Genomic DNA, 15,624 nt, shown 5'->3' on the forward strand with positions numbered 1-15,624 from the left:
TCTAATGGATTTTCCCATGTGGCTTTTAAATACAAGTATAAATTTTCTTAAAATGTAGTAAAGAAAACAATCTATTAGGGAATCATTATAAATCTTTGATCTGAAATACTTTATTACTTAGTTTTTAATTTATTAACATTTTAAGCGAGAAAAGAGAAAGACAATGAATACAAATAAATGGCACCTCTGAATCAAAAGTACAGTCAAGGCCTACCATCGAGGAATAAGCGCCTTGGGAAGCAGACATCCTTTAACCATCTTTCCTCTTATACCGAGAGGGAGGGAATGTGTTCATTGAAAGAAATTATTCCTTTTCCCCACATCCCATACCCGCTATGCTATGTCACTGTCAGGAGGAAGAGAAGGGAGGGAAGAACAAAGAAGAAAATACTACCAAACAGGTACTGCAGAATATACTGAGGTCCAGACTTCCTGTCTCTGCAAGTTCAACTATTGTCTGTGAATTAAAAAAAAATATTTAATTCAAAACTGAACAATGCTCACCAACTCTTTTGCCATCACTATGAATCAATAAACATGATTTTCATCTTTAATTTACTGATGTTTTGAGTTCAAAAAGAGAAATAAAATCTTTTGTTTATTTACTGCTACTTCATTGCAATAAGAATACAGGGTAGCAATCTCTATGCTGCCCAGAAAAAAGGGCATTAGACCATAAGAATCTGCCATTGTCTTAGTCAATTGTGGACTGGAATAACTCATCAAAATTTGTCTTGTTTTTAGAGACTAAATAAAACAGTTCTTAAAATAATCTAAAATGCTTCTAGTCCAGTTCTCTAAATACACAACATTGTTAGAGTACAAAATTGGTTTCCTAATTACCTGCATTATAAGAAAGGGATGCCCTGGATAGTATATACAAATATTTTAGCTACTGGGATGGTGTACCTGCACCATCAACCAATTTATTAACCTTCTAGCTTACATAATCATTCAGCAAACATCTACTGAATGCAAATTATTTCCTGGAGATTTACAGAGATGTTTAAGGCACCGTATTCACCCCTCAAAGCAATCACAGCAGTCTTGTAAGGGAGAGAAACATGAAATTATAAAATGTCATGGAAGTGTTATGGACAGGCATCACAAGAGCACCAAGGATGAGCACCAAATAAAAGATACATAATCTCAATTTGGCTTAAAACTTCTTTACATTCTGAAAGATAGTTACTTCCTCTGTCCTCTAATGTCTGCTATAAATACTGATAATCTGGCAGTTAAACACAAGTGACTTAGTATTTTGCTACCTTTTTCTTTTGCTCTTCTGTTGCTTTAATAATCCCTGGATCTGATTTCCAAGATTTTCCAAAATTGTAGAAAAGTGCAACACTATTGGCAAGGAATGGAAGATGGATAAATAAAAAGTTGAGATGTGCCTAAGGTTAAGGAATCTAAAGAAGCAATGATAAATGAATTACTATCATAGACAAACTTATAATCAATAAAATTTTACAAAACACCTACCAGTCAAAAAAATACAAACTGTTCTGCATTATGTTTATAACTACATGTAAAAATAATGTGACTTCTTTATAAATTTTAAATCATGTAGACTTATCTGACACTTTAAGTTAGTGAATATATTAAAAAGTCAATGAAAATTTTTAAATGACTAATTTTTTGACAAAAATGAAGGGATTTCTCATGTTCAAAGTTATTAACATATACTTTATGTATATGCACTGCAATCTTTATGCATCTACCAAATATTACAGATATCATACTCGTATATTTAAAAGATTGCTTTTAACTATAGGAAAGTCAAAAAAGAAAAATTTTCACTTTTGCCTTTTTTTGAACACGCTGAAATTGATTTCAGAAAAAATATAAGCTTGCTTAAAACAAAGTTTATATGTTCACATTTTTTCTATCTCATAAAAACATAAGAAATATACTAGGCACTTATAAACATAAGTAAATTATCAAAAAACAATTTAAATAACACTATAAAAAATAAAGCAATGTCGCTAGAGCAATACATTTCTGAGACACAAAACACCAGGTATACTCTCAAATACCATTTGTAAGATTTTATGTAGATACAGGTATCATACAAGAATTTCATAAGATTTTTTGACATTATCATGTGTACCCACTGTTCACATTTCTCATGAAGCACAGATAGAAAAAGAACAGCTTCTTGAATGAAATCATTCTATATTTGTTTGGAAAATACCAGAACACTCAATAGCCACCTGACATACAGGAGAAACAAAAGACGGAAGAAAAGATTAGTTATTATCACCTGGCATATTCAAAAGTGACTTATCTTTTCCTTATTTCTCCAATCCTCTCTTTTCCCCCAACTTTTTCCAATCTTATTCCACAAAATATACTGGTATAGCCAGCAGAGAGTAAATAAGAAGTCAAACTTTCAGCTGTTTATTCTGGAGAATAAAGTGTGCAGAATGCTGAGGCTTGACATTACTCAGGGGCAGCACTTTTATTTATCACAAGTTTTGAAAAGGTGCTAACATAACATGTAAATAAATAAGTCAAACCCTCAGGACCTGTATTAAATTTGCAGGGGGTCAGCTCAATATATGACTACATATTTGAAAGGTATATTAAGGAATTAAATACTGAATGAACTTTAAAAATGTCTTTCCTTGCTCTTTAATGATAAAGAAATTAGGTATCTTCAAGTGGTAGATTGAATTTAGCTTTAACAATAGATTAGACAAGCTAATTTTAAAAATTTAACTGAAATAGGCTGGACGTGGTGGCTCACACCTGTAATCCCAGCACTTTGGGAGGCCGAGGCGGGTGGATCACCTGAGGTCAGGAATTCGAGACCAGCCAGGCCAACATGGCAAAACCCTGTCTCTACTAAAAATACAAAAATTAGCCAGGCATGGTGGTATGCACCTGTAATCCCAGCTACTGAGGGGGCTGAGGCAGGAGAATTGCTTGAACCTGGGAGGTGGAGGTTGCAGTGAGCCAAGATCACGCTACTGCACTCCAGCCTGGGCAACAGAGAGACTCAGTCTCGGGAAAAAAAAAAAAAAATTAATGGAAATAGGCACACTCTATGAATATATGGCTGTTTTCAGTATTAATTTTATTATTAGAGAAAATGAGAAAGCACTAAAAAAAGCATAAAGACAGAAACAAGAACTCTACAACCCAGAATTAAACTTCTTTTAATTTTGGTATTCTGCATTTTTAATTATGACTGGTATCATAATGTATCTAATTATTAACAAAATAATATATTAATCACCAACTATGTGCCATTTAAGCAGCACAAGAACCCTATGATAAATCCTATTATCCCCACTTTACAGATGATACAACTGAAGCAGAAGCTACACTGTCCAAGATTACAGAGTGAGTTAGAGGTAAATCAAGTATTAAAACTCAGACTCATATGACCTATGCTATTCGGCCTCGCCAAAGTGCTCAAAGCAATTTCCTATGCCAATAAATATTATGGAAACAATATATTTAGGTATGAACATTTTTAAGGCTTGAGATATAAATATATACAGACACTTTTATACTATTTTCCAGCAAGATATACCAATTTATAACCCCACTAACAATACGACTGATTAGTACATTTGCATTAGCAGTAATGAAAAAATGCTGCCAATTTAAGAGGCAAATACCTGCTATTTTATTGTTTTAATTTACATTTTTGCCTTTATGTTTAAACAGCCCTCCAATTAAAGATAAAACAAGTATTTACCATCAATGTTTTCACTTAAATGTTTATAGAATCATTTTTTACATTTAATTCTTTAATCTAGTTGGATGTTTTCTTGATGTCTGCTATGAAATGCAGCTCTCATTTTATTTTTAAACAAATTTATCTAACTAGGCTTTCTTTCAAAATAGAAATTCATACACTAAATTTATTTACCATAATACTCAGCAAAATGAATTAAAAACAGTAAATCAAACAAACCAAGCACCTCTCAAAATACTGGCAACAACTTCGGAAAGGAGACAGACCACATTGTATCATAAAGTTCAAAACTGAAGCCCACAAAAAGATGATGATTCTGGCGAGGCAGGCTGCCTGAGGTAGTTCCTAATCCTGCTCTACCTGTACTAGTAGTATGAAAAACTGTAGATGAGAATTCTCATCCATTTTACCCTGGCCCTTTGCTATGGACTAAATTGTGTTTCCTCACAATGCATATGTTGAATCCCTAACACCTGCAATCTGACTGCATCTGGAGATGTGGTCTTTAGGAAGCAATTAAGCTTAAATTAAGTCATAAGGGTAGGAGCCTAATCCAATAGGATTGTGGCCTTCCTTATATAAGGTAGAATGAGAGATTTCTTACTCTTTCTCCTCACCATGTGAGAACACAGCAAGAAAGTCATCATCTGCAAGCTACGAAGACCGCCCTCAGCAGAACTCAAACATGCTGGCACCCTGATCTCAAACTACCAGCCTCCAGAACTGTGAGAAAACAAATTTCTGTTGTTAAACCACCCGGTCTCTGGTATATCATTATGGCAGCTTGAACTGACTAATACACACTCCACTCCTCAGCCCCACTCAATTGGAGAAAAATAATTGAAATGGTGAGCAGATAATTTGAACAAGTCAAGAAAACCCTTCAGGAACATAAGTCCCTGAATACCACTGCATGGCTTCCACTAAGTATCAAGAAATACCAAGGCTTGTCATTAATAAGGTGACTTAACAAAATCGAGGGGATGGCTGGCAGGGGATAATTCTGACATCATTCTATCTCTAAGGCTGCGTAGAACAAAACCTCAGGAAAAACTTTCAGCAAGATCTTAAGACAGCTAAACCCAAGTTTCTGAGCAAGAATTTACAACTGAGCTCTCTTTTCCTTAGGCTACATAAAAATGAATAGAAATTTAGCCAAACTATAACACTGAAGGCAGTCATACGCCTTCAATATCCTTGTACCAAACAGGATAGGAAAAACTTCAAAGATTAAAATATATCAGAGAAAACATAAAAGTCTGAATATATTTGCCCAGGTCAATCACAAGCAAGATGAAAGATGAAAAGAAATGGCATAACAACCATGCTAGTGTACTTAAAAACAAAACAAAAATAATAAATCAGAAAAAATGTGCACAGCATTCACAAAGCAAATAACCCAGTATGGAAAGCAGCCGCAAATTTGGACAAAGACAAATTAAGGACAAAGGCAAATTAACCAAAGATGCTTCATAATTAAAATATAAATCCTATAAAAACTTAAACATAAGATCATAAAACAATTAGAACCAGATGAAAAGGGTGATTCTAGAAAAAAAACAGACTGAGATCAAACAAAAACCATTATACAATATATGAACTAAAAACTTATAAAGATGAACACAGGGAGGATAAAAAGACAATCAGTAAATGAAGGAAAAAAAGGAAACTCAAAACAATAATTAGAGACAAAAACTGGACATGGTGGCATGTACCTATAATTCCAGCTACTCAGGAGGCTGAAGCCAGAAGATCACTTAAGCCCAGCAGTTCAAGACCAGCCTGGCCAACATAGTGAGACCTCCATCTCAAAAAATAATAATAATGATAATAAAAAAGAGTAGAGACAAAAGTATGAACACAGATGACAAAGATAATTCAACACATGGATAGTTTTAACCCAGAAGTAGTAAATACATCAAACAGAATTCAGAGATCCTAACAGAAAATTTCAGATAAAAGGAAAGAAAACCTTCATTTTTATAAATTGCATATAGTATACAGATATAACCTCCATTTTAAATACTGCATCCTGAAAAGACACACCGTATATTAAGAAAATCTGAGGGACAATGATTAACATCCTCTGAAACATACTGGTTGTTTTTTAATCTCAATGGTAACAAACGTGTTCTTGAGTAAAGAGTTTTTTAATAGAGACAAGGTCTCACTCTGTCGCCCAGGCCAGAGTGCAGTGGCATAATCATATCTTACTGCAGTCTCGAACTCCTAGGCTCAAAGGGTCCTACTGCCTCAACCTCCTGAGTAGCTGGGACTATAGGCCCGCACCACCACACCCAGCTAACTTTTTTAGTTTTTGTAGACCCTGTCTCTACTAAAAATACAAAAATTAGCCGGGTGTGGTGGCGCATGCCTGTAATCCTAGCTACTTAGGAGTCTGAGGCACAAGAGCCACCTGAACCTGGGAGGCAGAGGTTGCCCTGAACCAAGATCATGCCACTGCACTCCAGCCTGGGCAACAGAGTGAAACTCTGTATCAAAAAAAAACAAAAAAAAACCTAAATCATTTTAAATGTGTTGCTGAGCTGCTAGTAAGAAAACCCCATGGAGACCAGAGATGATAAATAAACAAAATCTAAAGGTAAACTGGTTCAGAAATGTAGTGTCCACTCTTCAAGATTTGCTTATTCCTATATGCTATATGCTATTTGCAAGGGACATGTCCAAAATTCAAGGCCATAAATTATTTAAAGCAATACTAATTAAAATAAATAGTCATTGCTAACGCTTTTCACCATGGGTCACTACATATTGATAAAAGGTTCAATTCATTAGAAAGAATTCTAAACTTACACATACTTAATAATGAAACTCCAAAATATGTAAAGCAAAAAACTGACTGAATCACAAAGAGAAACTCCTAAATATAGCAACACAGTAGAAGATTTTACCATAGGTCTCTCAGTAAATGACACTGCAAACACATAAAAATTTGGTAATGATAGTGACTTGAGCAACCTAATTAAGAAGCTTAATCTTCTGTATGGAATGCAGCTGAGGTAGCATATAAAATGTTACTTTTTAAACTTAAATGTTTCTAATAGAAAATATCAATGAAAATTAAACAAGCAGACAAAAGGAAATAAAACATACGGAAAGTGAAAATAGAAAGGATTAATAAAACCTAAAGTTGTTTCTTTGAAAAATCCAATAAAATAGATTAGAAAATAGCTCTAATTAATACCAGGAATGAGAGGGGGGCACAGCAGCTGAGTTTAAAAAAACAGAATGTGGCACATTTTAAAAGAAAAGAAAGGGACAAATCACTAAAATATATAAATATACAATTGAGTCAAACAAACTATATATTACAAAATTCTTTAACATAAAGCAAATTCCAGGTAAAATGATTTTATAATCTAATAAACATGTAGTTAATAATTTCAATTTAACCCAAACCCTTTCAAAGAACATAAAAAAAGAACAATTCTCCACCCGTTTTGAGGCTATCATGTTGATATCAAAACATAACCAAGACAATACAAACAAATTATAAGACAATTTCATTCACAAATGTACATGCAAAACTAGTAACATATTTAATCCAGCAACGTACAGAAAAATAAGACATTATGCCCATGTTTGTTTACTCTAGGCGTGCATAAGCGGTTCAACATCAGAAAAATCTATTAATATATTATTTAATATTAAAAGCATAAAGAAAAAAACATACACAATTCACAAAAAGTTAAAAAAAGGGAGGGGGTGTAGAGGGAGAGGTTATTTATAAAATCCAAGTAAACACTTCATAAAATCACACTCACTGGTAAAATACTAGCCCTTTAAAGTCAATCTTTTAAAGATGATACCCTTTAAAGTCAGGAACAAAATGAGGATACTCATTCTGTGTCTATTCACAGTGTACTGAGATCCTAGCTAATATAATAAGATCACTAAAGGAGTTAAATGCTATAAAGAGTAGAAAGAAAAACAAAATTCAGTCTTTATACATGATTATCCCATGTCATATATCCAAAATACCCCAAGTTATTAGAAATAATAAAAGGCTTTAGCAAGGTTGTTGGCAATAACTAATCAGCTACATGTCTATAACCCAGACACAACAGAAATTTTAATTAAAAATAAAAAATTTATAATTTAAAAAAATTAAAATTCTTTTAAAAATAAATCTAACAAGAGATATAAACTTCTACATAGGAAATTACATGACTTCATTCAAAAACATAAAAGGCCTTAAGTATCAAAAGTAGTTACTTTCTGTAAATTAATCTACAGCTCAAATAGAATTTCAATCAAAATGGTGTAAGACTGGCTGGACATGGTAACTCATGCCTGTAATCCCAGCACTTTGGGAGGCCACAGCAGGTAGATCACTTGAGTTCAGGAGTTAAAGACCAGCTTGGCCAACATGGTAAAACCCCTTTACTACTAAAAATACAAAAATTAGCCAGGCATGGTGGTGTATTCCTGTAATTCCAACTACTTGGGAGGCTGAAGGGGGAGAATTGCTTGAACCCAGGAGGTGGAGGTGGCAGTGAGTTGAGATTGCACCAATGCACTCCAGCCTGGGCAACACGGCAAGACTGCCAAAAAGAAAAAAGGCATAACGCTTTTCACGGAACTCAAAGAGCTTATTCTAAAAAAATCTAAATGGAAGAGCAAAAGGCCAAAAAGAGCTAAGATATTCCTGAGAAATAACAAACTTGGAAAAATTACCCTGCTCTGATATAATTTAAGAACAAAACTACAGTAATGAGATTATACAGTGTTAATATAGCCAGACAGATCAATAAACCAGAGTACCTAGGAAGTATGATGAATATCAAGGTTGAGACTGCAACTGAGTGAAGACAAGGTGTGCTGGAACAAGGACCTCTCTAATGGGGGGAAAAAGATACTGATCCCTCCCCTCACATCCGTCTTCATTTACAGTAGTCAAATGCACATGACTGAGAATGTAAATTACAGAATATCTTTAATAACCTCAGAGAAACTCTTGTGGGAAAAAAAGATATACAAAAATATTTATAGCAATATTGTTACAATTCATGAAAAGTGGTGACTGGATAACTGAAGACAGACATTACAAAGCTTAAAGGGTATTAAAAGGAAACTGGGAGAGATACACAGAAAACAGAGAAGTCTAACAAGTAACCTACAGAAAAAAATGCTTAAGAGGAAATGCATGGGAGATAATTAATTCTGCACATTCTTGATTTTTTAATATATGTAATCATCCCAGATTCTGCACACTGTTTATATCTTTCTTGAGTTTAAAGAAGCTCAATTAACTTAAAGCCACATTGAAAAATTACTTATTTTCAGACATAAAATTTCTAATAAACTTTTGTCAATATTTCAAAAGTGTTGTCAACACAATAAGCAGTTGACTATACTGTCAGTGAATTTTAGAGTTGTTTAATTATAATAAAAACAGCATAGTCAGAGAAAAATTTTAAAAAATAAATAAAAATGCAAAAAAACAAAATCACTCATGAGTCCAATTCCTAGAGATAACCACTGCTAAAATGATACATATTCACTTCCAGCTCTTTTCCTTTGTGCATTTTAAACTTCATTCTGTAAATATAATTTAGTATTTTTTCACTTATTATATCTTAAATATGAGCCCATCTCATTAAGGCAGGAAAGTATTTTAGTGGTTATGTAATACCATTCCATAGGTAGCGTAACTGATAAAACTCTCACCCTATTTAGGTTGGCTATTCAGGTTGTTTTCATTTTTTCCCCTACTATAAATAATACGAAGAGAAACATCCTTGTAAATAAATCCTTGGTCTTACATCTGATTATTTACTGACATATGATTAAGAGATCAAAGGGTATTTATTTTTATTTATTATTTTTTTGAGACAGAGTCTCGCTCTGTCACCCGGGCTGGAGTGCAGTGGCGCAATCTCGGCTCACTGCAAGCTCCGCATCCCCAGGTTCACACCATTCTCCTGCCTCTGCCTCCCAAATAGCTGGGACTACAGGCGCCCGCCACCATGCCCGGCTAATTCTTTGTATTTTTAGTAGAGACGGGGTTTCACCGTGTTAGCCAGGATGGTCTCAATCTCCTGACCTCGTGATCCGCCTGCCTCGGCCTCCCAAAGTGCTGGGATTACAGGCGTGAAGCCACCGTGCCTGGCCGATTAGAGTATTTTTAAGGATCATTCTAGAGGCTTCCAAACTGTTTTCCAGGAGGATTTATGAACTTAAAATTATATTCAGAGTATAATATAAGGACATTTGAAGACACACTGAATCAGGCCAGAAAGCTGAGTCCAACACCAAACTCTTAATAATTTCCCACCTATGTGACTTTGAGCAAGACATAACAACTTCTCAGAGCCTCAGTCTTCCCATCAGTTAGAAAACGGTATTAAGATTTGTATAGTTTTTTTAAAAATCAAATAATTATTTGGAGAACCAAGTAAAATGATATATCTGAAAAACTATAAACCAAAAAGCACCAAACAAACATAAGGTGTTTTATGGGGAAATAATTATTCAAAGAATGGAACAGTAAGAACTTACTAGAACAAACAGTTTACATCAATGTAAAATTCATTATCACCATAAAAACACTTATTGAGTAACTTAATGAGCTGGGTATCATATTACGTAGGAAACCAAAATAAAGTTTATACAGTTGATCCTCACACCTCCTTGATAAAATTTATTTGTAACACCAAAATCAATATTCATGGCACTGAAAAAGTGCCATGAATTCAATGGGCATGAACAAAACTGAAAAATTTGAGTCACCCAATGTGCACAATCTCAGCTGAGGCTGAGCAAAGCAACATTCTGTCTTGTTTTAGTTCTCATACTATAAACAAGTGTCCTTTACATGGTCTATTTAGGGCCACACTGTTGTGCTTTTGTGTTGATTTTGCTGTTTAAAAGGGCCCTCAAGCACAGTGCTGAAGTGCTATCATGCTCTTAAGCACAAGGAGGCTGTGATGTGCTTTACAGAAAAAATACATGTGTTAGATAAGCTTCATTGAGGAATGAGCTATAGTGCTGTTGGCTGTAAGTTCAATATTAATGAATCAACAATACATATTAAATAAGGTTTTTTAAAACAGAAACACATGTAAACAAGGTTACATAGTGATCAACTGATGATCAATACTGTTGTGACCAGAGCCACATAGGAACCTAACTCTGTATTTCTCTTAGGAACAATGGTTCAGTATTCTAATTCAGTGCTTGCAGCAACTTTACAGAACTACTGTGAATAATGAAAAACAACTATAATTCTAGTTTTCAAAACTAGTCTAAATCAGTTTTAATTACATATGTAGCCATGAGTTGCACAAGAAAAGTGGTAAAAGCAACAGAAAGGAGCCTGAGGTCATCAGAAGTGATCCTGGACAACTGCTATTTTATCTCAAGGTACCTGAATCAGCACCATATATTATAAGCCTTGTGGCTATTTCCTGTCTAACACCCTTTGTGCCTCCATTATAACCTACTCTGTGTTCTTTTCTGTTCCCTTCCTAGAGGTTTCTTAAGCTTCTCTTACTGGCTTTAAAAAACTGGGAGAAAAACATAGTTCCAAAATCGTAGAGGGCCTAGAGATACAGCTCCTTTATAACATAAAGTATACGGTTTTCTTTTACATAATTGGTATTTAAATTAATTTGTGATTTCATCACATATTCCATGAGTACCATTTACACATACACAAATGTTCAAATAAACTGTGAGCTAGGCATGGGCTCACACTTGTAATCCCAGCACTCTGGGAGGCTGAGGCAAGAGAACCACTTGAGCCCAGGAGTTTGAGACTAGCCTGGGCAACATGGCAAAACTCAGTCTCTACAAAAATACGCAAATTAGCCAGGCATGGTGGCTTGTGCCTGTAGTCCTAGCTTCTCAGGAGGCTGAGGTGGGAGAATAACCTGAGCCTGGGAGGTTGAGGCAGCAGTGAGCCATGATTGTGCCACTGCACTCCAGCCTGGGTGTGACACAGTGAGACCATGTCTCAAAAAAAAAAAAACCACAGGCTGGGCACAGCGGCTCAAGCCTGTAATCCCAGCACTTTGGAAGGCCGAGGCGGGCAGATCATCAGGTCAGGAGTTCAAGACCAGTCTGGCCAACATAGTGAAACCCTGTCTCTACTAAAAATTTAAGAAATTAACCAGGTATGCTGGTGTGCACCTATAATCCCAGCTACTCGGGAGGCCGAGACAGGAGAATCATGTGAACCCGGAAGGCAGAGGTTGCAGTGAGCCAAGATCATGCCATTGCACTCTAGCCTGGGAGACAGTGCGAGACTCCATCTCAAAACAAAACAAAACAAAACCAAACCCAACACAAAAACAGACAAAAAAAACAAAAACAAAAAAATTGTGAATCCATATTTAAAATCAATTTGGCTATAAACTTAGATTTTAGAAGTTATCAGAAATGATAACGTGTACTTATTTAGCACTTTTTACGTGTCAGATATGTCCTCAGGTGTTTATTTGCTCAAGAACTTGGAGACAGTGCTACTATTATCTCTCCTTTACAGACATGTAAGAATAAAACTTGGTATTCTCATACTGCAATTTCTATTTGAAAAATTTACATGCAACTTATTCAATGTTATTTACAAAATGAAAACTATATCAATCTATTTTAAAGGCAGAAGTATTCAAATAGGGTAAGCTAGATAGACTTGATTGTTCTGGTCTTTCCTTCAAAATCTGCCTCTCATTTTCAATTCCCAGTTTTAGCTATTTTATACTATTTCCCTAGCTTTAGCTATTTTATACTAACTCTGAATAAAGGAAAAAAATGAAATTTTACTATATAATGCTCTCTAGCATTAATTTTTCATTATTTGGTAAGTTCCTGATTTTCTTGCTTCTTGCCACTTACACATAACAGGAGTATAGAAACAGTTTAACATTATTTTGAGATCTGATTCTGAGTTTTTTCCTCAAACATAAACTTTAATGTCCAATTTAGGAAACACAAAGTTAGAAAATATGTCTGGAATACTAAAGTCATTTCAGAGGTCAATGCTTATTGTAAGCTTAAAACAGATGAGGTAATGAAAACCAACAGATCTGTTTTACTCATACTAAGTGTTCCAATATGGCAATTCTAATGCTTAATAAATCCTTGAGGAACAATTGTTAAGTCAAAGTATAATAAAAGGCCAGAATTTGCTAGTGAAAACTGCCACATGGAAGAATTTCAACAGACACTTAAACTAAGAAAATATTTAAAAGTACTATACTTTCTGAAAGTAATTACATAATGCAGTAAAAATATTAAGAATTAAAAGTGTAGTTACAATTCTGTGCCTTAGGTCTCAAAAATACAATAAGCACATTTTGTGTTTCAACTAAAACACAAGACTTAATAAAAAGAATACAATATTATGCAAGGCTGTGAAACGAAACCAGGTATTAATAACTAAAATTGTTTAGAACAGTTACAAGTCACCAAAAACTGCATACCATTTAAAACATCATATACTTTTTGTAATGTTTTGAAAAATATTTAATTAACACTTATGAAACATGTTCCTTTATTACAATAAATCAGTCTAACTTGCTGACTGAACTTTTTCTATGTAAAAATATCAAAAATTGGCATTGTCTTGCTTTCTTTATTGGCACACAGGCACAGTTACAATTTCAATTATATTAGTTTTAAAAAGTATATTAGCCAGTCGTGGTGGTGCATGCCTGTAGTCCCAGCTGCTTGGGAGGCTGAGGCAGACAGATTGCTGGAGCTCAGGAGTTCAAGCTGCAGTGAGCCATGACTGTGCCACTGCACTCCAACCTGGGGAACAGGTTAAAAAAATTAAAATTTTCTTTAAATAGGGTAAGCATACTACACTGATAATTTGCTCAAGTTAGCAAATGTGTGAAAATACAGCATTACATGCTTTTCATGAAGGCAAAAGAGATGAAACACCTTTTCATGAAGGCAAAAGAGGTGGGGAGAGAAGATTAACTCTTCTTTACCACAACAAAATAAGTAGTGGTATTAAAAAAATATTTAGAGAAAATAGTTTGATACCAAAACATAAAAATCACCATTTGGTAGAAAGGCTTAAAATATATTTGGTTAGAAAAATACAAGTTTCAATCCCAACTTGATTAGAGACTAAGACTCGTTAAGCCTAAATTTTTCTCAACTGTAAAATGGAGATGGCTGAGTCAAATGGTAGTTGTTTTTTTTTTCGAGACAAGAGTCTCACTCTGTCACCCAGGCTGGAGTGCAGTGGCGCATCTCAGCTCTCTGCAACCTCCTCCGCCTCTCGGGTTCAACCAATTCTACTGCCTCAGCCTCCCGAGTAGCTGGGACTACAGGCACGTGCCACCACACTTGGCTAATTTTTGTATTTTTAGTAGAGATGGGGTTTCACCATATTGGCCAGTCTTGTTTCAAACTCCTGACCTCGTGATCCACTCACCTTGACCTCCCAAAGTGCTGAAATTACAGGCGTGAGCTGCAGCGCCCAGCCAGTAGTTCTATCTTTAGTTCTTTGAGAAATCGCCATACTGTTTTCCATAGAGGTTGTACTCATTTACATTCCCACCAACAGCGTTCCTTTTTCTCTGCATCCTCGACATCTTGTTGCTTTTTGGCCTTATAAAAATAGCTATTCTGACTGGTGTGAGACTGTAGTTTTAATTTGCATTTCTCTGATGATTAGTGACGTCCAACATTGTTTCATGTTTGGCCACTTGTATGTCCTTGGAGAAACGTCTGTCTGTGTTTGTGTCCTTTACCCATTTTTTGAAATGAGGATGCTTGTTCTTTTCTCCATTACACAATATATCCCTATAACAAACCTTCACATATAACCCCTGAATCTATAAAAATAAAAAATACAGAACAAAAAGGGGGGAAAGGGGGATAACAATACTAATTTATGAAATGTCAATTAAATGAGTAGTCAAAAATGCCTTTTAAACACTCAATAAGTGATAGCTACTATTATTTATATGCTGTTATTAAAGACAGCTTTCAAAAGCAACCTATTAAATATTTAAAAACATTATTTATATTCGTTTACTAATTTTTCTAGGAACACTAATGTATTATGAATGAGTAGTTCAGTCCTAATGTCAAATTATTAAACATCTGTTCAAGTAACAAACAAAATTTGTTTCAGGTATGATCTTTATAACCAAAGGATATCATTCCAAAACCAGAAGAACCACGTCACATACATCCAGAATTTGGTTGCCAAATATATCCCAAGGGGCAATGCACTATGCATTGAATGATCAAAAAAGGATCTGTAAAACACAAGTTTTATAAAATATGAGCTCTATATTTCATTGTAAAAATGAATATTTATTTAAACGAAAATGACATACATTTTGTATAGTAAGCATTGGATTCACCAGAATCCAGAGTTCAGGATGCTTAATTTTTCAGTCATCAATAAAAATTAGTTCACAGCTGAAGGACTCAGCAAGATTCTGAAGTTCCTTTTAATTCCCCCCAAATTTAAATTATATTCCACATACTTTTCAATTTCAGAATTTTAGTGCACTCCTATTCTCTTAAAGTCAATAACTGACTTTAGTATATATAGTAGCTATCATCCAGCATATTATTCACCAAAGATGTGTTAAAATTTTGACAAATGAATACAAACCAAGCCTCACATTTTTCTCTGTTTCATTATTTCTCCTTACTTATAACACTCCAGCAAAAGTTGGAGCACATCTTTTCAAGTAGAATGAACTGGCCAACTTAGTGAAACTGAAGGGTTGTGTTTTTAATACTTAAAATTGGGAAAAAATAAACATTAATCCATTTATTAAACATAAACAGAATCAACTATCCATATAGGCAGGAAGTCTTAGTGACTTCCTATTTATACCTCTTGGAGCTCCTAGAAATACTAAAATGAGATTCACTAACTAGATTTAAGCCACTCAGCATATTATCATACTAGT

At 34.5% G+C, this 15,624-nt stretch overlaps 1 protein-coding gene across 2 annotated transcripts in view; it reads right to left on the minus strand.

The window, feature by feature from the left end:
• The window catches only part of ZDHHC17 (zinc finger DHHC-type containing 17), a 91,416-nt gene that overhangs the window by 10,314 nt on the left and 65,478 nt on the right, over nucleotides 1-15,624 (minus strand). For both annotated transcript variants that reach the window (XM_003259574.4, XM_030819935.1), the window contains 3 exons: nucleotides 14,855-14,955; nucleotides 1,269-1,393; nucleotides 395-457 (listed from right to left, as the gene is read on the minus strand). In XM_003259574.4, the coding sequence (XP_003259622.1) occupies nucleotides 395-457; nucleotides 1,269-1,393; nucleotides 14,855-14,955 (289 nt within the window). The remainder of the gene's footprint in view (nucleotides 1-394; nucleotides 458-1,268; nucleotides 1,394-14,854; nucleotides 14,956-15,624) is intronic.

The sequence above is a fragment of the Nomascus leucogenys genome, chromosome 10 (genome assembly GCF_006542625.1).
Source record: "Nomascus leucogenys isolate Asia chromosome 10, Asia_NLE_v1, whole genome shotgun sequence".
NCBI classification, from domain to species: Eukaryota; Metazoa; Chordata; class Mammalia; order Primates; family Hylobatidae; genus Nomascus; species Nomascus leucogenys.